The sequence below is a fragment of the Ambystoma mexicanum genome, chromosome 7p, assembly GCF_040938575.1.
Source record: "Ambystoma mexicanum isolate Mex_15411 chromosome 7p, UKY_AmexF1_1, whole genome shotgun sequence".
NCBI classification, from domain to species: domain Eukaryota; kingdom Metazoa; phylum Chordata; class Amphibia; order Caudata; family Ambystomatidae; genus Ambystoma; species Ambystoma mexicanum.
Genome location: NC_090939.1, coordinates 17,758,321 through 17,783,598, shown reverse-complemented (window position 1 = coordinate 17,783,598; position 25,278 = coordinate 17,758,321). Strand labels below are relative to the sequence as shown.

The 25,278-nt window shown below is 49.7% G+C and overlaps 1 protein-coding gene across 1 annotated transcript in view; it reads right to left on the bottom strand.

The window, feature by feature from the left end:
- Positions 1-5,095: 5,095 nt before the first annotated feature.
- The window catches only part of LOC138525621 (ribosomal RNA processing protein 1 homolog B-like), a 310,024-nt gene continuing 289,841 nt past the window's right edge, over positions 5,096-25,278 (bottom strand). Inside the window, exon 16 of the mRNA XM_069635673.1 lies at positions 5,096-6,246. Coding sequence (XP_069491774.1) covers positions 5,747-6,246 — 500 coding nt within the window. The 3' untranslated portion in view covers positions 5,096-5,746. The remainder of the gene's footprint in view (positions 6,247-25,278) is intronic.

Genomic DNA, 25,278 nt, shown 5'->3' with positions numbered 1-25,278 from the left:
CGGGACATCCGTGAGAGATAGAAACTCAAAGCTCTCCTAGGATCCAACCTATGGAGCCTCTCCTCTTCCTTACCAGGATGCAGAGGAGGATAAAATGCCAGAAGAATCACCTTCTGGCTTAAATGAAATTATGACAACCTTCAGAAGAAAAGAAGGCCGAACCCAAAGGACAACCCGGTCCTTTTGGAACACCGTGAAAGGTGGCTTGGTGGAAAGTGCCTGCAACTCACTCACTCTGCGTGCAGGAGTAACCGCAACTAAAAATACAGTCTTAAAGAACAACAGTCTCAGCGGGCAAGAATGTAAGGGCTCAAATGGAGCTCCCATTTGGAACTTTAAAACCAAATTCAAATCCCATCCCAGCACCTGGAAAGACGACGGTGGAAACACATTAGTTAGCCCTTTTAGAAACTGAGAAATCAAAGGGATCTTAAAATAAGAACATTCCTCAGACGAGCACTTAAATATGGACAGTGCCGCTATGTACCCATTAATGGTAGCTACTGGCAGGCCCTAAAGAAAGCGAAAAAGACAAAACCAAAGGAATGGAACATTGGAAAGGATCCACATTCTGTACCCTGCACCAGTCGCAGAACTTACTCCAACGGAACAGGGATTTCGTTGAGGGCCTTCTGGCCGAAAGCAAGACCTCCATCACGTCTTCGGGGAGGTCCCAATCCTTATACCTCAGCTTTTCAGATACCAAGCATGAAGGCTGAGAGACTTGACCTCTGGATGGAGAACTCAACCCCCCCCCCCGTGAGAGCAGATCGTCTCAGTAGGGAAGACGGCGTGGAGGGCAGATGGACATGTCTAGAAGGTCCGGGTAACATGCTCTCCTGGCCCATGCCGGAGCAATGAGGATCATTCGGGAACCGAACCTCCGTAACCACCTCAACACTTGCGGAATGACGGGGACTGGAGGAAACGCATACAGCAGTAGGAAGGATCACTCCACTACGAACACGTCCCATAAGGCTCCTCTTGGAGGAAATTCCCTCGAGCAGAATCTTTCGCACTTTCGGTTGACACTGGTGGCGAAGAGATCCATTTGTGGGGTTCCCCAAAGGGCGAAGATCTCCAAAAGAACTTCCTGAGCCAGCACCCACTCGTGAGAGACCGTGCTCTGCCTGCTTAGAGCATCCGCCGCCGCATTTTCGTCTCCGGCCAGATGAGCTGCCGAGATCAAAATCTCCTGCTGGATGGTCCAGAACCAGAGCTGCATCCCCTCCCTGCACAACGGGAGTGACCCTGCCCCCCCCCCCCCCTTTTTGTTGAGGTAGTGTATGGCCACTGTATTGTCAGTCATAATCAGGACATTCTTCCCCCGCACAGATGGCAGAAAGGCCTTCAGGGCTAGCCTGACAGCCCGCAGCTCTAACAGATTGATGTGGAGTCTGGACTCCGACGGAGACCAACGGCCGCTGGCTGTCAGCTCATTGGCATGAGCTCCCCAACCCGCGAGGGAAGCGTCCGTCACGATCGTCACCTCCAGCCACAGATGCCAAAACAGAGAACCCTTCATCATATTTCCTTCGACGGCCCACTACAGAAGATCCTGTGTGACCGAGGGCAGAATCTGAACGTGATCCGACATCCTGCGGGAGAACTACGACCACTGCATCTTGAGAGCCCACTGCAGAGATCTCATCCGCAGCCTATCCTCTGGTGCCAGGAGAATGCAGGTTGCCATGAGACCGAGCAACCTCAAGAACTCGAACGCCGGGAGAGTCTGGGCACGTTGAAACTTGTCCACCATCTGCAGAATGTGATGGTCCTTCACCTGGGGAGGCGAGCACTGCCCCACGGATGTGTCGAGCACTGCTCTGATGTACTGGAGCCGCTGGGTAGGTGTCAAATGGGACTTCTTTAAATTGAGGAAGAAGCCCAGCTTGTGAAGCGGGCGGCAGGTGACGGACAGATTATCCAGGGCTTGCTCGGGAGAACGTGCCCTGATCAACCAATCATCCAGGTAGGGTTAGACATGAATCCCCCCCTTTCCTGAGATACGCTGCCACCACCACCATCAGCTTGGTGAAGACCTTCGGGGCAGAGGTCAATCCGAACGGCAGGACCCGAAAATGAAAATGCGAGTCGCCAACTGCAAATCTCAGGTACTTCCTGTGCTTTGGATGAATCGGCACATGAAAGTAAGCATCCTTGAGGTCTAGAGACACTAACCAATCTTGCAGTTGAAGGGCCTGGAGGACTTGAGAAAGAGTTACCATCTTGAACTTGTCCTTCCTGAGGAACTTGTTCAGCCCCCGCAAGTCCATGATGGGTCTCAATCCCCCGTCTTTTTTCAGAATCAAAAAATAAGGGGAATACCATCCCTTGTTCCTCTCCGCTACAGGCACCAGTTCTATGGCGCCTCTCTCCAGCAGGGATAGGATTTCCTGCGCAAGGAGCGGATCCGGACGCTTCAAAGAGCGCTTTCCCGGTAGATTGTCGTGAGGCCCCTGCCGAAAGGGGAGACAGTAGCCGTCGGTTATGATCTCCAGAACCCACACATCTGAAGTAATGGCACGCCATTCTCCAAGATGCTGCGCCAGTCTGCACCCAACCAGTGAACCATGGGACATGGCCTCATGACTGAGCGGACGCGGCTGTGCCCGAGGGCAAAGAGGCAAATGCCCAAGCGGCAGTGGCACCACAAGTACCTTGCTTTCCACCTCTGGTACTCCTAAGGTGGTCCCTTTGAATGGCAGCTCCTCTCGGAGTAGTATCGAAAGGAACCTCCCCTCCATTGCTGTCCCCGAGGACGAAAAGGCAGAGGTTGACGTACTGCAGCGTTCAAAGACTTTGCTGCAGCTTTGGAGGTCTGCAACCTCTCAACGCTCTCATCAGCCTTGCTGCCAAAAAGATGGACAGCATCAAAGGGCATGTTGAGAAGCCGAGATTGCACATAAGGAGCAAACCCCGACTTCCGCAACCACGCAAACCTGTGTATCATGGTGCTCACAGCCATGGACCGGCTGACAGTCTGCCATGTCCAGACCCGACTGAACGGATTCACACATGGCATCCTTGCCATCTTGCACGAGGGCTAGAAAACCATCCCGTTCTTCCCCTTCGGGAATATGCTCAGCCGCCAAAGATGCAAAATTCCACAGCGTGTTAGTGAATCTTGCCAAGGCACAAACTGAATTGGCTGTCTTTAAAGCCATACCCCCTGAAAAAAATACCTTCTTCGCCCAACCATCAAAGCGCTTGTTGTCCCCATCAGAAGGGATCATAGGGTACGCAGCCTGCTTCGCTGTGGCCATAGCCGCCTGCACCACCAAACTGTCCGGAGTGGGGTGCGTTGACAAGTAGCAGGGGTCACCACTGACTGGACAGTATTTTTTCGGAAGCGACTTATTCACTGCCGGGAGACTCTCCGGAGCAGTCCAAGCCGCCGCCACCCTTCTTTGCAAAGCCATATGAAATGGCAACAACGGGTCAGTGGGTGGACCTTGATCCAGGATATCCGTCAGATCATCCTGAAGAAAAACAGATGGAGCAGACCACCTCAAGTACTCAGTCACCCTCGACATGAGACGCCTATATGAGGATTCGGCATGCGTGCCAGGCTCAGGCCTGCCAAACTCAACCTCCAGAGAGGTGTCAAGATGACTGGCGTCATGTAAGGATTTACAGAGGTCTTCCAATTGACTGTGACCAGACAACAGGTCATCCGGAACCTCAGGAGGCACCACCACCTCATCATCAGATCCTTCTTCCACCTCTGAAATGTAATCCAAAGGTTGGAATAAATCCAGCCTGGGAGGAGGAACAGAGAAGCGCTCAAAAACAGGCCACACTGACTTACTGAGAGCCTTCCTCAGAGTTTCCACAGCCCTCCGGGGCACCTCCAGCAAATTCTCCTCAAAAGGCGTTGAGTGCGCCGATGGAATTGACGTCAACATCGACCGAGGCGCTGATGACTTCGACAACGGCTTCGAGGCCGGTGCCCCAGGCGTGTCCTTCGATGGCCTTGGCGCCGGAGCCTCAAGAGAGTCCCTCGACCAATGGCGTCGATGCCTTCTTAGAAGGCCTCACAGGTTCCGACAGTCTCAAGGGCGTCGAGGTCCGAGACCTGGAACTGACACGGCTGTGGCGATCAACCTTGTCCGATCGGGACCTCGACTGCTCCCGATGATCGCGCCGACCGCCTGAGACCCCGAAGGCGTGCGAGTGGTGCCTCTAGCTCGTTCCTTGCTGGCTTCTCTCGAAGGCACAGACAGAATGGTGCCCTGCGATTCAAATATAGCGATCATCCGCTTGCGGAATGTGTCCCATTCAGCCGGTGATGAATACTTGGTGGGTGGGACAAGCCACCCGCCGTGTGGCGGAGTCCTCCGACGAGGAAGGCGACCGGTGACAGCGATTCCGAGAATGCCTAGAAGAGACAGAGGAATGGCGGGAACCACTCCGAGACCGAGACCCCCTGGACTTACGCCAACGCAGAGAGTCGCCCCTCGAGTCGTTGGTCGAAAGCCCAGCAGATTTCGACTTACGGGTTTTAGAAACCCTACCTAACGATTTCTTCTTCCGCTCCCGCAAGGCCTTCGATGTCAGGGACTGGCAGTCATCCCAGTCGTCGGTGGCGTGGCTTTCGCCGAGGCACCAGAGGCAGATGTCGTGCGGGTCTGTGATGGACATTTTGGAACCACAGTCCCGACACATTTTAAAGCCCAACTTCGGAGTAGAAAAGAAGACATTTTCGCAAAGTAGAAGAACCGAACGTGCGAGATTCTGAAGCAAGCACGTTTGTGGAAAAAAACAGAACTGAGGCTACGGGCGTCGTGCGTCCTATATATAACATCCGGTGACGTCGACCCTCGAGGGACAGCATATCAAGGTCATCGACGCAGGACGCCTACGCCGAAAAACTTTCCGGAGCAGCACAGCTGTGGTCATTACTGTCAGATGTGAAATACGTCGGAGGACACAATCCCCTCGAATGTCATAGATGACGATAGGCTATAGATTGCACATGTACAATGCTAACAGCCAGGTACTTTGCCAAAGTAAAGGAACCAGTCTCATTGCACATTTGAATTCTTTCACACAAACTACCATACATTAAATTAAGGAAAACAAAGACGAGCAGTTTTGTTGACAATTCATTTTTCTTACAAGAATAGATCACAGAAAAATTGCATGAATCCACAAAACTGACTTTCCAAAGTAACCCAATGAGAATGGCAATGTTACAACACCAAGTCAGGTTATTTACACGCATCAGTCTCAGCAGTAGAGCGCAATCTGTTACTACCGTCTGCACATCAGGAACAAACTACACCAAAAGCTGCATTTATAAAGCACAGCATTGCTTATGCTTCTACTGTCCGCACACAGAAAAGGCAAGCTGGGCACTGCGTGCAGCAAGGGTGCCAGCACCCAAAGGAGAAGGGCACCTTTGCCAACACAGGGAATGAGACTACAGGTTGAACAGTCCGTAGAACAGATCAATCTCTAGCCTTTAACGTGAAAATACCATTGAGCCCTGAGAGCATGACTTTGCTGAGGCACAAATATGGCAGCTTGGAGACCATTTTATTTGCATTTGATTGATGATAGTGGCATGACAATTTCATTTTGTATAAAATTTCATTGTGAAAACACAAACTCCCGTAGTCATGCCAGAAGCATCATTGTACAATTCATAAAGATGACTTTGCAGGCACCGCAGTATCAGATATCGCCATGGGGAATCAAGTTCCAGAAGTTCTGTACAAAAATAGCCAGTGAAATCTTAGTTCTAAAAGAAATCCGAGGCGGTTGCTCGCTTTTGGGTGGGCGTTGACATAGCAGTTAGATTCTTCTGGGTCAGTACAGAAAAGGCAGTCATTGGCTTAGCCGGGGGAGAGGAAAAAGTCTTGGATTGCTTCTGGGTGGGAGTTGAGAAGGGGGTGGTTTGCTTCAGAGTGGGAGAGGCATCTTTCCTCTGAGTTGGAGTGGAGAAAAAAGCACCTTTCTTCCGGGCTGGTGTGGACGAGGCAGGTCCTCGCTTCTTTGTGGGTGTGGACAAGGCGGCACCTTGCTTGCGGGTGGGTGTGGAAAAGGCAGTGCCTTGCTTCTGGGTAGGCGAACACACAAATGTGGCCTTCTTTTTTATTTTGTAGTTGCCCCAACTCCCCAAGGGCGTTGTCAGAGGTGGGGTTTTTAACACTCCATGCAGAGGCTTATGCTCAGGATTGAAAGCGATGCGGGGTGCCCCACCCGGGCTCACCAGAATACTCTTGTCAGTCTTCTTAAATTCTGCAGGAAAAAATGGGACGGCATTAGTTTACAGGTAAGTGAAAGGAGCCGATGGATAGTGCGCCTCATCCAACTCTTCAACACAGATAATTCACTTGTGCATTGAAACAACTCTTTCATACTCTCAAATGGAGAATCTACCAAAATGATTTTTCCAGAACTCGTGATATGAAATTTGCAGAAATTCTTTCCCAGTTAATTTTATCTGGAGCCAAAACATTGGGTGTGGGTGGAGGGGCATTGAAAAACAGGTTTGACACTTAGTCTGTATTAGTCTAACTTGGTTAGCGTGTAAAATTCCAGAGTTCAAAATTGAGGGAGCTGAGAGCTTATTTAGCTCCTGCTTGTAGTCTATAAGCCTGGTTAGCTTTACAACAGCTACCATGAGCTACTTCTGGCCACATAAGCCAACTGAAACCGAACAAACGCCTATATGAATTTAACTCTCTGCGTTTGGGACTGTTAGGGAGATTTCCCCTTCTACCTTAGAGACCCCCAGCTCTTTTTGCTGGACTTTTAATTTCTAACCTGGCGAGAGCAAGACCTTTTTCCCACACGTATTGTTCTGTGATTTGGACGCTGCGTTTCTTTTGACTGGAGCATGACAAACTCCATAGGCATGATCTTTTCACACTGTGGCACACACCACCCTCAGTGAAACACCACAGGGAAGTCTTCCAGATTTCCCAAAGGTTTAAATACCTTCTCTTGGATAGACTGTTTTCCAAGAGCAGTGAAGTGAAATGGACTTTACCTACATTTGTAACTTTCTAGACCCAACACACACTATCTTACAATATGGGGCTGGAGGGGTTACTTAGTATCCCCTTGGTCTAATTTCTCATGTAACCTTTTTATATGTTACCCATCCTACAATTAATGGCTGGTGGCAGTGGTTTACTTTTTCCTACCATTGTGTGTTTTTACTACGGGCTGCATTCGTCAAAATGGCCCCGGTCTTATTTTTTCACCATTTCTTGTTGGAAAGGTCCTTCTTGAGATTTACTCTGCGCACCAAACCAGGTTTCGTCCCTTTGTTAGTTTTGCCTTAGGCGGGATTCACTAGTGAAGCCCACCTCTGGCTCCAGCGTGTCTGGCAGGGGCAGGAAGTGAGGGAGGTGTGCTTAATCCCCTTGGTTACAGGAATGCACCAAAAGGTGATGGAATGCACCAAAAGGTGATGGCCGGCCGGCTGTCCTTGCAGGACAGCCACCCTCCTGTGTGATTGACAGGTAGGCTACAAATTAATGGGAGAAACCTGCATAAAAGGCAAGGCTTTTTGCTTGGAAGGCAGAGTCGACCACTGGACGAAGGAATCCGAAGAAGAACTTGGAAGAGACGCCTGCTGCAACTCCTGGATCGTTGGTTTGCCCGGGGAAGCCCTGCTGCAGTGCTGAAGCTCCGGATTCGCCTCCACTAGAGAAGCCCTGCAAAGGACGACTTCTCCCCTTGGGTTGGTGGGACCAATAGACCCCAAGAAAAGCTCATCTGGAAATTCTCTCGGAGCTGGCTGTACTCCAATTGCTGCTGCAGGAACCGAGTGCCAGGGAGAGGAACACCAGAATCGAGTGAGTGTCTAAGTAAGACCCGAGCTTTTGGAAGAGCCTCCGGACTCCCAGGAAGCAGGACTGACCAAGCCTGAGCCACCTCAACAGAGTGCTGGACCCCAGATGCGAGGAAAGTCCATCAAGGTATCTGAGAACTGCAGTGGTGCCATTTGCGAGGGTCGCGAGAAGCTGAAACCGTAAAGTGCTGCTGATCGGAAGTCTGCCCATTGCTGCCACCGACCTTCCATTCGTAGTGCAGGAGTGCCCAGACGTCCTCCCTCTTGTCCCCACTACCGAGGCCCAGGAACAAAGGAACTGCAGACCTACAACAGGAACAGGAGCCAGCTGGAACCAATTTCTTCTAACCAAGGGTACTGTAAAATTAAGGGGAATTACCTCTTGTGTAGCCTGACTAGCTCTCAGTTGAGACTGGTCTTGGTTGCTTTTGCAGAGTTGCTTGCAGCTTTGCCACTCACAAGCCTCCCATCTTGTGGCCCTACAGTGATTTCATTTTCTTCAAAGACTTCTAAAACATTGTGCAAGACTTACTTACCTACCAGAAGTGCTTCAGTTTTCCTAGACTTTTTGCTCAATTAACACTGGCTGTCCTGACTCCCTGAGAGATTGTTCTTACCTCTGAAGTTGTGCTTTAACTATCCCTCAACAAAGGTCACACATTAGATAACTTGTCAGGCTGGGTAAGGGTTAATTTACATTGCTTTGGGGTGTTTCAAACGTGCTTACCTGCTTAAGAATATTTGTTAACCATTGTTTTATTCCCTCATCTTTTCCTTTTGACACTAATCTCAGCATTGCTCTAAATGTGCCAGTGATATATCAATGTCCACAGTGTCCTAGTTATTTAAGTCACCTCAGGGTGTATGAAGTGTCTGTGTGCCATCCCCAATGGGTATCTACTGATTTATTGAAACAGAGTATTTTGAACTATATTATAGTGTTACATATATATTGCTCTCTTCTGAAGGTTTATTCAACCGACTTAAATTAATAAATACTTGTTTAATCAAGAAATCTTAAGTGGAAGTGTTTATTTGGATACTGGTCACTGAATCTGTGTGAAAACCATATTGCTCACATTGACCCCTCTTGAGATGAGCCTGGCTGCTCAGTCACTCTAACAACCTGTGTAGTACAGACTTATACCAAGGGTTGGGTTACCTATTGTCAGGAGGACAAGGTTGGTGTAGCCTACCAAAGGGTACTGCATAGAATCTTGCCTAACGGGGACAATCTATACATACACCATGGGTTAATCTATAAACATTAGGACACGTGTATACATTTAAATCATAACTTATTATAATGAATGGACACATTTAGAAGTTTGCATCTTATGTGGAAGTTAGAGTTAGGGAACGCTATGTACTAGCTCCTTGTTCCCCAGTGGTGGCTCATGGCCACTGGTTAATGCCGGATACCCAGGAGCTGCTTTTAGCTCCTGCTGACAATCTTAATTTCGATCCCTGGAGTCCCCACAGAGGCAGCGACAGGCAACCTTTAAAGACCGGAAAAAGGAGCAAGCTCAGCACAGCATCCATTCAGGCAGGAAGGCTCAAAATGCAAGAGCAGGTGACTTGTTACACAGGTTGAAGAGTCTCCAAGTTCCAAGGATGCAATTGGAAGGGCGACGGCTGCACCAAGTTAACTCAGTAGAGAGATGGTCAGTCCACCGGTTGTTCCAGGGAGCTGGGTCCAAGACTGGTTGTTTCCACTGGTCCAAGGGTTGAAGCACAAACAAGGGCCTTCTTGAGATCAGGACAGAGGAGCAGGGCTTCACTGGGAAAGCACTGGAGTCTATGCTTGTCAGCTTCAGGGGTCTTCAGCGGGCTGCCCTTCTCTTGCCGCCAACAATGACCTGTCGAGTAGCTACAGGCACTCGACTTTTATTCAAAATTTGGGCAGGGAGCATCTCTCCTTCTCTTCGCACATCTTGGACATGTCCAAAAAGTCTCACTACCAGCTGCACCTCAGAGGTATTCTACCTTTTCTCACCTTACCCCAGAGGCTCACTCTCTCCAGTGCCCTGGTTCTCTTCAGACTGAGAAAGAGACTGTTGCAGTAGTCCAATCTTCCCAATTCTACTCTCCGACCTCTGCAACTTATCCAGGAAAGAACTGCAAGACTTATCCTTGGCCTCAAGCCCAGGGACTGCATCTCTCTGGCATTGAAATCACTCCACTGGCTCCCCGTGGCTGCAAGGATCAAGTTCAAGTCCCTCTGCATAGTCGACTAGGCTTTCTGGTGCCAGGGCCATGACCATCTACAACACTCTCTTCCCAAATACTCTCCTTCTAGATCCCTCCGCTCGGCTGCGGGTAAGCCATTTCACCACACAGAAATTTGGAGGTAGATCCTTAACCTCTGCAGGTGCCTACCTCTGGAACAGCCTACCTACCCTCTCTCCGTCTTGAGCCAGACCTCCTTAAGTTCCGGAAACTCCTGAAGACCTACCTCTTCTCTTCCTTCTCTCTCCCTCTCCCCTGTTAACCTCCTTCAACTTGCTTCTTTCCCTCCTATCTTCCCCTACCTGCTCAGTTAGCTGACTGGCCGCCTGGTGAATCTCCAGTGCCGCACAGGTCCCAGGCTCCCCACCAGTCCTGCACTTGCCTCCAGGCTGCTACACTTTGCCTGGCACTACTGCAATATGCTCCATGAGAGGGGCACCCACTCTGCACTTAACCCAGGCCCCCATTGGACTGGGCACACTTGTCCCTCTTCCTTCCTGTTTGCGCACTTGCATGTCCTTGACCTTGAATGTTCTAGGCCTTGCAAGTAAGTCTGTCCGGTCCTCCCTCCGTCTCCCCTCCCTAGCTGGTCGTGCTTGAAATACTCTAGCATAAGCGCACTGGATGACCAACTACCAAGCAGCCTGAAATGTCGCCAGGCCAGTACTGTAGTTTACTGATCTGTATATGCTCCTCTTCCCTAGCCTTCCCCCTCACTCTTTGTCAAGCACTTATCTAGTATATATGCCTCTGGGCTATTATGCTAGCTATTGTTAAATCATTTGGCATCTTCAAGGCCTAAGAATGATGATTGTATTCCCTTGTTCCCTTCCTGCCTTGAAGTGCTTTGAACCACTTCAGTTGTGTATAAGCGCTTTACAAATAAACAATTTCAAATTACAAGTCCACCTATGGAAGGATCTGCACCATTCAAACAGGGAGCGGCTATCCAATCATGGATAGCCACTGGTTACCACATCTGCCCAGCAACAGACCTTCATGTACCAGGGATGAGAATTGGCAGCGTGCTCATCTGGCCACATAGACAAACTGCCTCCCTAGCCTGTGAAAGCCACAGCTTTACCAGGGAAAGGACATTCCATGCAAGGCTCTTACTATCTCACACCTAGATATAAATGACCCACAGCCATTGCTACCTACCAGCCTCCCTCGCTCTACTACTGATAGGAACCTAGGACTCAGAGCCAGATTAGCTAAAATGTATGAGCCTCCTATCCGCTCATTGCCGACCACACAAACTTAACACCATGCCGGTCCGACCTAGCTTATCCACAAGAAAATCCAACTTACCCCAGAACTCTAACCCCACACCTCTACCTAGTCCCTCTAATCAGGATACTCCTGTCTCAACACAGAACTATTCCCATACTACCCCCTCTAAAACCACTGCAAGCCCACACATTAAGGGAGCCCTGATCAACGCCAGATCGCTAGTAGCCCATGCAACAGAAATTGCTGACTTGATCCTCAAAGAAGTCCTCGACTTCCTTGCTATCACAGAGACCTGGCTACATCCAGCAGCAGGACCTATGCTCATGCTGGCAGTCCCAGATAATTATTCCATCCTGAGACAAGACCGACCCAACTCCAGAGGAGGAGGTGTTGCTATCATCCACAAATGTAGCCTATCCTTGAAAATAGCAACAACTATCAACGTCCTCTCTTGCGAAACACTCCCAGTAAAAGTCCCTCTCACCAATGCCCAAAATCTCAATATCCACTTGATCTATCGCACTCCAGGCCCTTTAGGTACCTTTGAGGAGGATATTAACACCATCCTATCTAGCAACCTTAAAAGTTCCACTCAAGTACTCACCCTTGGGGACTTCAATATGGGCTATAATGACCCTGAAGACCAATCAGCCATTACTATAGTCAATACCCTTTCTGAATTAGGTTTTACCCAAAGAAGCATGAAACCTACACATGATAAAGGTAGAACACTTGATTGAGTAGCTGATTACAATTGTCTGGCCAACATCACCACCATCTCACCATTAGCCTGGACTGACCACCACCTGGTATCGTTCATGCTCTCTACCATCCGACCCCCACCCCTGCCAATAGTCCGGGCCCCCCTACACTCACGAGAAACAAGAAGAGCATTACAGCTTAGAGACTCATCCCAAACCTACTCCCCACACTTAACACACTCCCCGATAATTCAGATCCAGAGACCCTGGTCGAAGAATACAACATCATCATGGCCACCTCGCTAGACCTAATTGGCACCCGGCAAACTCAGACTAAGCAAGCCCAAAACTCATCTAAATAAATGGTATACACCATTCCTCAAAAACTTAAGACAACAAAAAAGAAATTGTGAGGCCACCTGGAAAAAATCCCCTTCAGCAGCCAATAAACTCAAACTTTCCAAACTAGCTGCCCTCTACAAAAGAAATCAACCTGGCTAAACGAACCTCATTTGACTCCCGCATTTCCCTAGCAAAATCAAATATGAAGGAATTATTCTCCATCCTTAAAGAAGTAGAAACCCCCATAGTACCACTAGACACTTGTACCAAAGACAAAAATGGTGCCAAGAAATCCAAAACGCCCTAGCTAATAAGATTGTTACCTTACAAAATAAAATCTCCCACAAAAAAGCGTCCTTAAACGATCCTCTCCAATCCAAACCACCTGAGAAGCCTGCTCCACGAGAAACCAATGGCTTCAATTTTTCCAAAGTCACCACACTTGAAGTTGAAAAAATTATCTTGTCTCTGAAAACATCCAACTGTCAGGGAGATCTGTGCCCTGCTCAGATCATCAAAGATTCCGCCCGTGACCTCTCCCCGTTCATCACGAAACTAATTAACGCCTCTTTTTACACTGGTTCTATCCCCTCCAACTTAAAACAATCCTGGTTACTACTCCCATAACTAAAAAAAAAAAGAAAAAAAAAAAAACAACACTCGACCCAGCCACGCCTACAAACTACAGACCCATAACAACTGTACCATTCCTTCTAAAAATCCTGGACAAGGTCGCATACGTACAAATACAGAAATACCTGGAAGAACATCTTCCGCCCCCAACATGGGACTGAGACTGCTCTCATTGACCTGAAAGCACAGATCGATGAGCTCAGAGACAATGGCCAAGGTGCCCATCTCCTCCTCCTTGACCCCTCTGCAGCCTTCAACTTGGTCGATCATTCAGTCTTATGCACACATCTCCACACATCAGCCCACTTCTCCGCTGAGTCCATCATTTGGATCAGATCATTCTTTGGCGGTAGGACTATGAGGGTCTTCTCACCCACAGCTGCAGCAGACCCTATACCTATCACCTGTGGTGTGCCACTGGGCTCCTGCGTCTCCCCTACATTGTACAATATATTTACCAAACCCCTTTTCGATGATTTGGATCATCTTGGTATCACCTACACTAACTATGCAGACGATACCCAGATCCTCTTTCCGCTTTCTGGAGATTATGAGAAGGATTTGGCCTTGGAGAATAGAGTGCACATCATCCAGGCATGGATGGCCACACATGGGCTATGCCTGAATGATGATAAAAATGAACTTATCATCCTAGGTACTACCTCCAGTCTAAAGAAACTGGGCCCTGCTTACTGCTCTTTCTCGATTGATGTCAACAGTATCAAAGTAGGACAGGAGGTTAAAACGTTAGGTTTCTACCTGGACTTTAGCTTCTCCTTTAACAGACAGGTGAACTCCCTGGCATCCTCCACTGCATACACATGCAAACTGATTTGTGCAGCCAAACCATTCCAGTCTGACATCAGTTGCCTCACCCTTGCCAGAGCCCTAATACTGTCCCGCCTGGACTATTGTAACTATCTAGGATCCTCTAAAGTCACCACCAGTAAACTACAAACCCCTCAGAACAACGCTCTTCGAGCGGCCTTGGGCATCTCTAGAAGAGAGCATATCACAGAACATAGACAACAGAAAAAATTGGCTTTCCATTAAAGACAAGATCCTCCTAAAAGCGGCTTCACTCACTCACAAACCCCTTAATAACGCTGCCCCAATCTATTTGATCGACAGATTTCATAGACAGTCTTCACTAAGACCTATAAGAACAGCCTACAAAGACTGCCTCCATCCCAAACTTCAAACGTTCTTCAATAGGGGGCAACAGTTTCCCAGTGAAAGCTGCCAAATTATGGAACTCTTTACCGCCAACTCTCAGAATGGACTTGCCCTACCAAAACTTCCAATCCAAGGTAGTTTTATGGCTGAAAATATAGGCCAAATCATATCCGATGTCTAGCCTGTCCTTCACTTGACACAGGCACGCAATGTAACCACTTGTGCCTTTTTGTATATATGGATTTAATCCTGCTGTTTACGTTTATTGAGTTTATGTATATATTATTGTTGCTGTAACTAAGCTTCGCAAATTCATGTAAATGCTGCGCCCCGATACCTGAGGGTATGCCTGCGCATTACAAATAAACAAACAAGGCATTTCCTGGCCTGCAAAGGCATGAAGAAGGCCAAAGAAAAATACTGCAAACCAAAAAAACCTTGCGGAGCAGCCATCTTAGGGTGGCTAGCCACCTTTAGTAGCCATTCGCAGAGCTAAAATGTTACACAAACAGTACAATTATAACTGCTACCAGCTTGTTTTAGGCAAACGGTAGAAGTAACCAAGACAATATACAAAATATGCAAGGATACAAGGTATCTTAACTGTACTTCACTGTAAGGAACTGATCAATTTCCCCATAAGAACAAGGAAAGCAGGCAAGGGAAAATAAAGCAGAAGGCTGTACCGACCTCTATAACATCAGGACAGGGTTCAAAACAATTGGACGAAAGCTGCAAAAGGAATATTTTAGTTGGCAGTAGCCCAGTGTAGCCTTATGATAGCTCTTGGGCTACTACTGTAGTTCATTAAGTCCTACTCTTGGCCATTTTGTTTTGGGCCTTCCTTTGTTTGGGGGAAACAATGAGGCCGGCTTCAAACAGCTGTTGTGTAAACATGGACTCACTCAGTGGCCAGCTCTGCACTCGCTGTACTGGTTTGGACTTGCTTACACTGGTCCCATGCCCTAGACATGCCAACACACAAAGCGCGTTGGTGGATCCGACTGTTTTTAGTGCAAGCCCAATTGGCTGGTTGCCAAAACCTTTGTATGCTGGCCTTTTGTGTGTCCATGAGTGAATATGAATGTCTACGAGAGACACTGGGCATTTCTCACATTGGCTGGGATTCTGCAGATGTATTCATCAGCATTGCAGGAGAATTTTAACAGATAGCTGAATTTTAGGATCAGGTTTGGCCACCTTGCTGGCCCCTGTATGCTGTACCCCCATCTCTGGTTTCTCCTTTGGATGCTGGCTGTTAGGCAACGTTTGTATGCAGTACCCTCTGGGAACACTACAAACAACTGACTACAGGTATAGGTAACCAAACCTTTGGTATAAACTTGTACTACACCGTTTTGGTAGCGGGATGAGCAGCCAGGCTTATCTCAAGAGGGGAAATGTGAGCTGTAGTGGAGTTACACAAAGATTCACAGTTACATGTATTCAAATAAACTTACACTCAAGGTTTCTTGCATACACAATTATTAATTTATTTATGAGTCAGTTATAAAGCCTTCTTTAGAAGGGAGCAATAGAATATTAACACACAAATACACTTCAATACTGTACACTCAGACCCTTTTGGGATGGCCCACAGGTGACTTCAGAAACAAGGATGCTGGGGACATTAATATCTTACTGTTGGCATTTAGAATACTTTTACAAATTGGTAAAAGGCAAAGGTTAGTAGAACACAAGAGACTACAAACATTCCTAAGCAGGTAAGTACTTTTAGATTCTCCAAGAAGAGTCATACAATTCAATAGGCAAAAGTCTTGTGTAGGATGAAACACTTCTGGTAAGTAAATGGAAAAGTCTTGCCACAAAATCAAATGTAGGGCCACAAGCTGATTAGACTTGTGAGTTGCAGAAGTTACAAGCACTTCCACAGTAATAGGTAAGTTCTCTTAGACTTTTTACAGAAGATGAAGAACAGATGCAGCTGATGACTTCTGTTCCTGTGCAGCTCTGCAGATCTCACTGTTCCTGGGCCTCAGTCATGGGGACAAGAGGGAGGACGTTGGGGAACTCCTGCAATGCACTGGGACGGTCAGACATTGCAACCCGCAAACTTCACTTTCAGTGGCTGTTCAGTGTTTCAGCTCCTCGCGTCTACAGCAAATAGCAATACAGCGGTTCCTGGCTATCGAGATAGACTTTCCTTGCTTCTGGGGTCCCACACTCTTGAGGGGGCTCGGGCAGTCCTGCTTCCTGGGAGTCCAGAGGATCTTCCAAAAGCTCTAGGCCAGCTTAAAAGCAACGCACACAATCTGGTGTTCCTCTCCCTTGCTATACGGTTTCCAGCAGCAACTCTGTGGAAATTCAACCAGCTGCGAGATGGATGTCCAGGTGGCTTACTTTGGAGTTGATTGGTCTCACCAACTCAAGGGGAGAGGTTGTCCTTGCAGGGGCTTCTCGGTCAATGCGAACTTGGCGCTTCAGCACTGCAGCAGGGCTTCATCGGGTAAACCAACGGTCCAGGAGTTGCAGCAGGCGTCCTCTTCCAGCTCGTCTTCGGTTCCTTCGTCCAGTGGTTGACACTGCCTTCCAAGCCAAAGGACTCCCCTTTTATTCAGTTCTCTCCCATTCATTCCAGCCTAGCCGTCAGTCACCCAGCTGGGTGGCTGTCCTTGCCGGCCAGTCAGCCAGCCAATCACCACAGAGTGCATTTGGGTCTCCTAGGAGACTAAGCATAGGTAGTTTCAGGCACCTTCCTCACTTCCTGCCTACCCCAGACACTCTGGAGCCAGAGGTGGGCTTCACTCCTGAATCCCACCAAAGGTGAATATGAACAAAGAGACCAAACCTGGTTTGGCGTGCAGAGAAAATCTCTAGAAGGACCTTTCCACAAAGAACTGGCGAAAAAATACGACTGGGCGCTATTTTGACAAAGATGGCTCCCGCGGTTGCTTTACTGTAGCGGCAAACGCAGCCTGCGGTAAATGCAAACCATGGTAGTTCGATTGAAACCACTGCCACCAGCCATTCAGTGAGGAAAGGGTAACACAAAAATGTTACATGAGCAGCTAGACAAAGGGGATACTAAGTAACCCCTCCAGCACTCTATTGTAAGATAGGGTGTGCTGGGTCTAGCAAGTTCCAATGGTAAGTAAAGTCAATTTCACTTCACTGCTCTGGGCAACAGTTTATCCCAGAGAAGGTAGTTAAACCTTTGGGAAATCTGAAAAGATTTCCCTGTGCCACTGCACCGACGGTGCTGTATGACAACATGTAAACGACGATGCCTATGGAGTTTATCAGACTCCATAACCAAAAGAAACAGTGTATGAAAAATCACAATAAAATACATGAGAGTTGGAAAAAGGGTCACACTCTCCAGGTTAAAATAAATCAAGTCCTCAAAATCCAGTAAAGTTGCTGGGGGTCTCTAAGGTGGAGGGAATTAGCACATTTCTGAGAATTCTCGCCAACACTGGCCATTCCTCGCCTGCCTAACTGGATGCCCGGTCCTGGGACTATCTCCTGGCCATTATTCCACTGTCTGTCCTGTCTTAACCCCCCTTTTCTTCCTTTTGGTGCTATATTTTAGAGGTGGCCTTATAGGTATTGTGCCTGCCACCAGGTGGTACTCATACGTTTATCTTGGGGGTGGGTAGTGTCTACCTTTGGCGATTTCATGTTTTTAAACCTACCACTTTCACTGTGTGCATCTCTTACTTAAAAGTAATGTGATGAATCTAGCAATGTCATCACTGCCTCACTCGGGAAACGCTCGCACCATGTGGCCAGGGAAAGGCGGCCGCTACCTGATCCTGACCCTGGGGGTGGCGGTCTGAGGAAGCACCATATCGTTGGGGGGGGGGCAGGGGGCAACCTCTCAATCCTGTATGGCATACTGGAATATAAAACCCGACCATCCAGTCTGGACTAACAATGAGGCTCTTTCATACCCTTGTAGTAGAATGACAGACAAAAAAGAGCACTAGAGCAATGTAGAGCGCTGATGCCAGGAAGCCAGAGACACGCTCTAGTTGTTGGAAGGATCCGATAGGTGCCGGGATGTTTAAAAATATTAAGAGTCAAGAAACATGGAGAATCACTATTCCCGATGCGGGTCGGGAAACCAAGAAGAAGCAAGCTGCATCGGAGAGCAAGGAATCGCCGGGAGGCGCTATCATATGAGGCTCAGAAGCCAGGAGGTTTGTTGAGTAGAGGCAGATGAAGCCGAAGAACCAAGGCCGAGTCATCGTGGGTACTGGAGAGCTGACAAGATGCCTGCAAGAGGAGGAAGTGAGCCGCTGGGAGAATTGAAGACCACAGCGAACGCCGAAGCAGACAGGAGAAACCGGTTAGCCCATAGAGGGGGAGTTGGGACACAGGGGCGCCTCGTGGCATACACTGGACACCATTGAAGGAAAATTGCATGAACTGGGTGAACCCGAACAGGGAAGCTGGGACGCCAAGTTAATTGTTGAATGAAGCAAATAAAAGCAGGTTGAATACCCAATGGGTGACTGAAGAAAATATAAAAGCGTGAAACTGTTACACATTAAGAAAGTCCTGATAGGAGAGTACCCAAGGCAAACTGATTGCTAGTCTGAGGCCTGCACCCAATCGTGTTAAGACATTTGTTTGGAAGTGAAGGAGGAGAGTGTACCAGACTGACAAAGGAGGGTCTGGGACTCACTCAAGCTTGAGAAGATCAAGAGGAGGGAGTCATCCTCGAACGTGTGAAATCCAGAGGAAGGGAGTCATTCCCCATGGAGACGGAGCTTGGACATTGTGACTAGGGGGAAGAGAGGCATTCCCCCAGTGATTAGAAATGGTCTACTGTGAACATTGCAACCAGGGGAAGGGAGTCTTTCCCTCTGGAGAGGAGCGTGGACATTGCGACTAGGGGGAAGAGAGGCATTCCCCCAGTGATTAGAAATGGTCTACTGTGAACATTGCAACCAGGGCAAGGGAGCCATTCCCCTGGAGAGGAGCGTGGACATTGCGACTAGGGGGAAGAGAGGCATTCCCCCAGTGATTAGAAATGGTCTACTGTGAACATTGCAACGAGGGGAAGGGAGTCATTCCCTCGGGTATTGTGGGAAAACCCTGAGGAGCCAAGAAAGAGCAATAACATCTTGGCATAGTGAAAGTGAGAAAGGAGCTCACGGGAAGAACCAGACCCCTTTGGTACTGAACTGTGAAACTCTGGGGGGAAGGGCATCAACCGCTGAGACTTGTTTATTTCTTTTTGCACCTTTTTGGAGTTTTGGAAACCTGCTGCAGATGACGATCAGCCGAAAGACTAGTTCCCTTTTCACGTTATCTTGAGTTTAGCGTGCAAGGGCCAGGTTAAGATTTGGACACAGGACGGAGAACTTTACTTTGGATATTCGGACACAGACTTAGTTTAGTTGTGGTAGGGAAACCCCTCTTGGAGTTAGGGCGAGATAGGACTTTCTCCAACCCTCTTGTTACTTTTATTAAAGTCTTTGCCAACCACCTCAATGTCCTTGTGCAAATATCTTACTCTTGGTTCCTTACAGTACCTATATGGCCTTAGAGTTACTACTCATTTAACTTTATTTAAAACAAAAGTGTACATTGTCAATACACCAGTGTGGTTTATTCGCTAGGGTAGTTAATGGGAACACCACCACTGCACTACCACCCTTGAATGGAGCCTGACTGCATGGCCATAGCTGCCACCTTAGAGAGTCTGGGCTCGGATTTGCATCTCTCCATCTCTCCTCCGCGGTCTGTAGAACCCTCCCTGAAAGCACCCAGAGCTCAGCAGGGAAGGAGGATGTTAATGTTAAAGGACATTTGTACCGCGCACTATTATCACAGGAGTAGTCCCCTGGCGGCTCTGAAAGAGGAGGGGAGGTTGAGTTAGTGGGAGGAAGCAGGAAAAGTGCAAGAGAGCAGTGATGTGCTGTTGGCGGCCTCAGCCCGGTGGGTCCGTTGGCTGGGCCTGGGGTTTTTGCGGCCGGTAGTCTTCGTGTACTGTTGTGCGAGTCTATGTGTGTTTTTGTTGTTTTGTTGCAATGTAGTGAAGTTTGTGCGGTTTGTTGTGCTGTAGGTTTTGGTTGTGTTTGGTTTGGAGTTTGAGAGGTGTATGCGGAAGGGGACATTGTTAGTGGTGTTGGTTAGTTTGCATCTCTGTCCTGAATGGAGGCGCTCGGCTTGCCTAGTCTAACATGATGCACCTCTGTCCTGATCTGGGTCCGTCTGGCATACAAGGTTGCTTGCTCCTCTGGCCCCCACCTCTATCATGCTCTCTCATAGCTCCCCCCCTGTCCTCCCTTCATACTCCTGTGGCCAGTTCACCTGCCAAAGTCAACATCTCAGGTAGTGTGGTGATTGCCAATATCTCGACAATGCCACAACACTGTGGTACCTGGCGGTAACTAAGGGGCGGGCGAAAGTGTTAGTGGGGTTGGCTGGGGTAGTTGACTCAGTCTCCGTGCGTGTCGCATGTGTTCCAGTCTATCTGGTGTCACCCGTCCAGGTGCCGTGGGAGCTTCCCTGTCGATTCGGGGTTGTCCGTGTCCTTTCCAGTTTAGTCATCCTTTTTCCTGTTTCGGTTTTCAGTCTTTTAATAAATGGTGTTGAAGAGCCAGATTTTTAGTGATGGCCTGAATTTCAGGTGATCTTCAGTGTTTTATTTCTTTTGGGATGTTGTTCTAGGTTTTTGCGGCTAAGTGGTAGAAGGAGGTGCCTCCAAGTTTTTTCTTATGGTACGGTTTTAGTTCCAGGCGGATTTCGTTGCTTGATCGGAGGGTTCTCGTTGGTTTGTAGACTTATTTTCTTTTATAGGAATTCTGCTCTTGTCCGCTGACTGCCCTGTGCGTAATAAATATTGTTTTGAAGGTGATGCAATGTTTTACTGGGAGCCAGTGTAGTGTTTTTAGGGCTGTAGTGATGTGGTCTCTTCTAGATAGTTTGAGGACTAGTCTTGCTGCTGCATTTTGGATCCGTTGCAGTTTCTTCAGTAGGTATTCCGAGGTAGAGGCTGTATGCATAGTCGATTTTTGACACGATTAGGGCAACGATAGTGAGTGTTTTGTGTGTGAAGGAGAGGAAGGAACAAGTTACTTACCTGTAACTGTTTTTCTCCAGCATGGATTCACATGCTCATGAATATTCCCAGTCGTCAGGCTGGGAATCCTCGGTAAAGAAAAAAATCAGTATCAGTTTCGTTTCTGATCTGTCTTTCTTAGTAGTAACGAATCAATGGTCTCTGGGTAATACTGCCCCCCAGCCAATGACTGCCCTCTCCCTAAGCCCCAACCCTGGCAGCCATCCTCAGATTTGGTAGCACGTAAAGTGGCAGTATGACCAAGTGAAGAGCCGCAGAGGGGAAGGAGGGAGGGTTTGCATGTGAATCCATAGAATGGATTCACATGCTCATGAATATAAGAATACATAGCAGTACACACATGCACAACCACGGGAGGTGGCAAGGCTCAACATTAAGCATTACATAAAACTCAACATTAAGCATCTCTTACCTCACCAGGCTCACCTTAAGCAAACAGGTTGCGCAGCACTGCCTGGCCGACTCTGGACTCCTCCCTGGAATCCCGGTCGAAACAGTAGAAACTCGTGAAGGTGTGAATCGACCTCCACATAGCCCTGCAGATGTCCAGCAGGGTCACACCAGACAAGAACACTGTGGTAGCAGCGATCGCTCTGGTCGAATGGGCTCTCGGACGGCCAGGCAACCGTCGGTTTGCCAACAGACAGTGCATGATGCAGCCGGAGAGCCATCTGAAAATGGAAGCCTTCGAGAGAGCCTTCCCTTGTTTCACAGGTCCAAAGTTCACAAACAGCTGTGATGTCTTCCGAAAACTTTTTGTTCGGTCCACGTAGAACTTCAGCGCTCTAGCTACATCCAGCGAGTGCAAAGTCCTCTCGGCCGGCGATGAAGGCGACGGGAAAAAGACTGGTAACACCAAGGGCTCGTTGAGATGGAAGTCTGACGGCATCTTGGGCATGAAGGAGGGTTGCGTCCTCAGCACCACCCTCGTCTCGTGGAAAGTCAAGTATGGAGGCTTGCAGGAAAGGGCCTGAATCTCTCCCACGCGTCATGCAGAGGTGATGGCCACAAGGAACGCTGTCTTCCACGACAGGAACTTCAGCGGAGCCGAATGCAAGGGCTCGAATGGCAGGCCCATGAGCCTGGTCAGCACCACGTTGAGCTCCCACGCCGGGACTGGAGCCTTCACCGGCAGGAACGATCAGAACAGTCCTTTCATAAACTCCTTCACCAGGCGATGAGACCACAGGGATGACCGTCCTGCAGTTCTGGTGTATCGGGAAATCGCTGCCAGATGTATCTTGATGGAAGCGTGAGCTAGTCCAGCTTTGGCCAGCAACAGTAAGTACGGCAGCACTTGAGGGGCTGTACTCCGTAGAGGGTTAATCTGTGCACAGCACCAGACAGAGAACCTCTTCCACTTGTGTCCGTAGCACTTGAGAGTTGAGGACGCCCTGGCCTTTGCAAGAACCTCTCTGCAGTCAGCCGGGATATCGTACCCTCCAAACTCTAGTGCTGCAGGTGCCAGGCCTGCAAGTTCAGAGACTCTGGGTCGTGATGAAGAATGGCGCCGTCGACAGTTTGACGGGTGGGGACGCTGACTAGTCCAGAAGGTCCGGGAACCATATCTGTCTCGGCCACCTCAGTGCGACGAGGATCATCCTGCACCTGGACCTCTTGAGTTGGTTGATGCGCCTGAGCAGCAACGGCGGGAATGCATACAAGAACAGGCCATCCCAGAGGAACGAGAAAGCATCGCCCCGGCTGGGGAACCTGCTGGCGAACCTCTGGCACTTGGAGTTCGTCGCCGTCGCAAACAGGTCGATTTGGGGTTTGCCCCATCGCCGGAAGAGTTGATCCACTTGATCCTAGCGTAGTTCCCACTCGTGGCACGAGCACAGCTCCCTGCTGAGTGAGTCGGCTATGGTGTTTATCCCTGCTAGATAAAAAAGGCACCAGAAACATCCCCTGGGCAACGGCCCAGTGCCACAGATCCTGGGCTTCCTTGGACAGGGCTGGGGATCTGGTTACTCCCTGCTTCCGGATGTAGAACATCGTGGTGGTGTTGTCGGTGAAGATCCTCACCACCTTGCCCTTGAGGGACGGAAGGAATGACTTGAGGGCCCAGAACACTGCCCGGAGCTCCAGTATGTTGATGTGGAGCGGCCTCTCCTCCGGGAGCCACAGGCCTCTTCCGTGAAGATCTCCGGTGTGGGCTCCTCACCCCTCCAGGGAGGCATCTGTCGTCACCTGGTATGCTGGGGTCTGAAAGTCCATGCCCGCGGCGAGGTGCACGCGGGTGCCCCACCATCGAATTGCTTGGTGGAATACTTCGTTGAGCGAGATCTTGTCCTCGAAGCCGCCCGTCGCGCTTGCGTCCAACGGGCGTCTAGGAACTCCTCCAGAGGACGCATCCGAAGCCTGCACAAGCGCACCAGATAGATGCAAGAGGACATCATCCAGAGAAGGGACTTAATGGACCTCACTCTGGCCACGTCCGTGGCCAGCAGACGCTGTACCTTGCCCAGGATGGCCTGTGTTCTTTCCTCCGACGGCGAGGCCAACTTCTCTACTGTATCGAGCTTAGCTCCCAGAAACAGTGCGACCTACGACGGAACCAGGTGGGATTTGGGGAAGTTGATGGAGAATCCCAGGTCCGTGAGTTTTCGACGGCGAGCTCCCTTGTCCCTGCTCAGATGAGCCAGTCGTCCAGGTAGGGGTAGACGTGGATCCCCTGCAGGTGCACTTGGTGAACTCCCTGGGTGCCGACTTCAATCCGAATGGGAGGGCCTTGAACTGGTAGCGCCGCCCTTGGACCACGAACCTGAGAAACTTTCGGTGTCCTTTGAGGATGGGGATGGGGATGTGAAAGTACGCATCCTCCAGATCCGACGATAGGAAGTCGCCTTCCTCCAGCTGGCCCAGCACGTTCTGGAGGGTGACCACCCGGAACTTCTGTGCCTTGATGTATTTGTTTAGTCGACGCAAGTCCAGGATGGGACGCCAACCTCCTGTCTTCTTTCTGACGAGGAAGTATCTTGAGTATACTCCGGAGCCTCTGTGGGATGAGCTCGATGGCTCCTTTCTTGAGCATCGCCTGTACCTCTAACAGCAGTTGAGGGACGTGGTTTTCCTTCCAGGCCACGTGCAGAATTCGGAGGCACTTTTTTTTTTAGAAATCCCAGAGTGTGCCCGTGTGCCATGGCACCCAACGGACTCCCACACGCTGACTGTCAGCCGGCCTCCCACCGACATGACGGCCGGTTCAGTCCTGCTCGGAAGCGGCCTTGCCACCTTGGCCTCCCTGGCAACGACGGCGAGATCCACCTGACTTGCCTCGTCCCCTGTAGGCTTCTTGCGACGAGGAGCGGGCCGCCTGACGGTAGGTCGAGGAGCCGCCGCGGAATCCTTTGGAGGCACCTTGCTTGCCTCTGGAGTTCCGAAAGGGCAGCCGCATTTGCTGCAGAAATCCCAAGGCCCGAGCCGTCTCAGTGTCGGTCTTGATAGCCTGCAGCGACTCATCCACAGTCTTTCCAAACAGATTGTTCCCGTCGAAGTGCATGTCCAAAACCTTGGCTTGCACGTCCTGGCGGAAATCCGTCACCTTGAGCCACGCCCGCCGTCGAAGGCAAACGCTGTTGCCCAACTGGCGGAAACCTGTGTCGTAATGTCTGTGGCCACAGTTATGGCGTGGTCCGACGCCACCTCACCCTCCTGTAGGATCGCCAGGGCCTCTGCCCTCTTGTCGTCCGGGAAGACCAACAGGGGGGCGATCTTGTACCACAATTCCCTGTCGTAGCGGGCCACAATCGCTAGGGCGTTGACCACCTTAATCGTCGTCGTAGCAGACGAGATGACTTGACGTCCCACGGCGTCCAGCTTCTTTCTCTCGCCGTCCGGTGGGGCAGTTGAGGATGAAGCCGATGCCCCCCCCCGCTTTCTTCTTGGCCGCTGCTGAGACGACCGAATCTGGGGTCGGCTGCACCCTAAGGCACAACGGGGCGGCGTTGGGGACCCGGTACTACTTCTCGTACCGGTCCCTCTTGGCAGGTGTCGTGGACGGGTTCTTGAGGGCAAGTCCCTCGTCCCAGATGTCATCCAGCAACGGCACCGCGAGGACCTTCTTCCTCTTGGCCTTGCGCCGTTGGTAGAGGAAG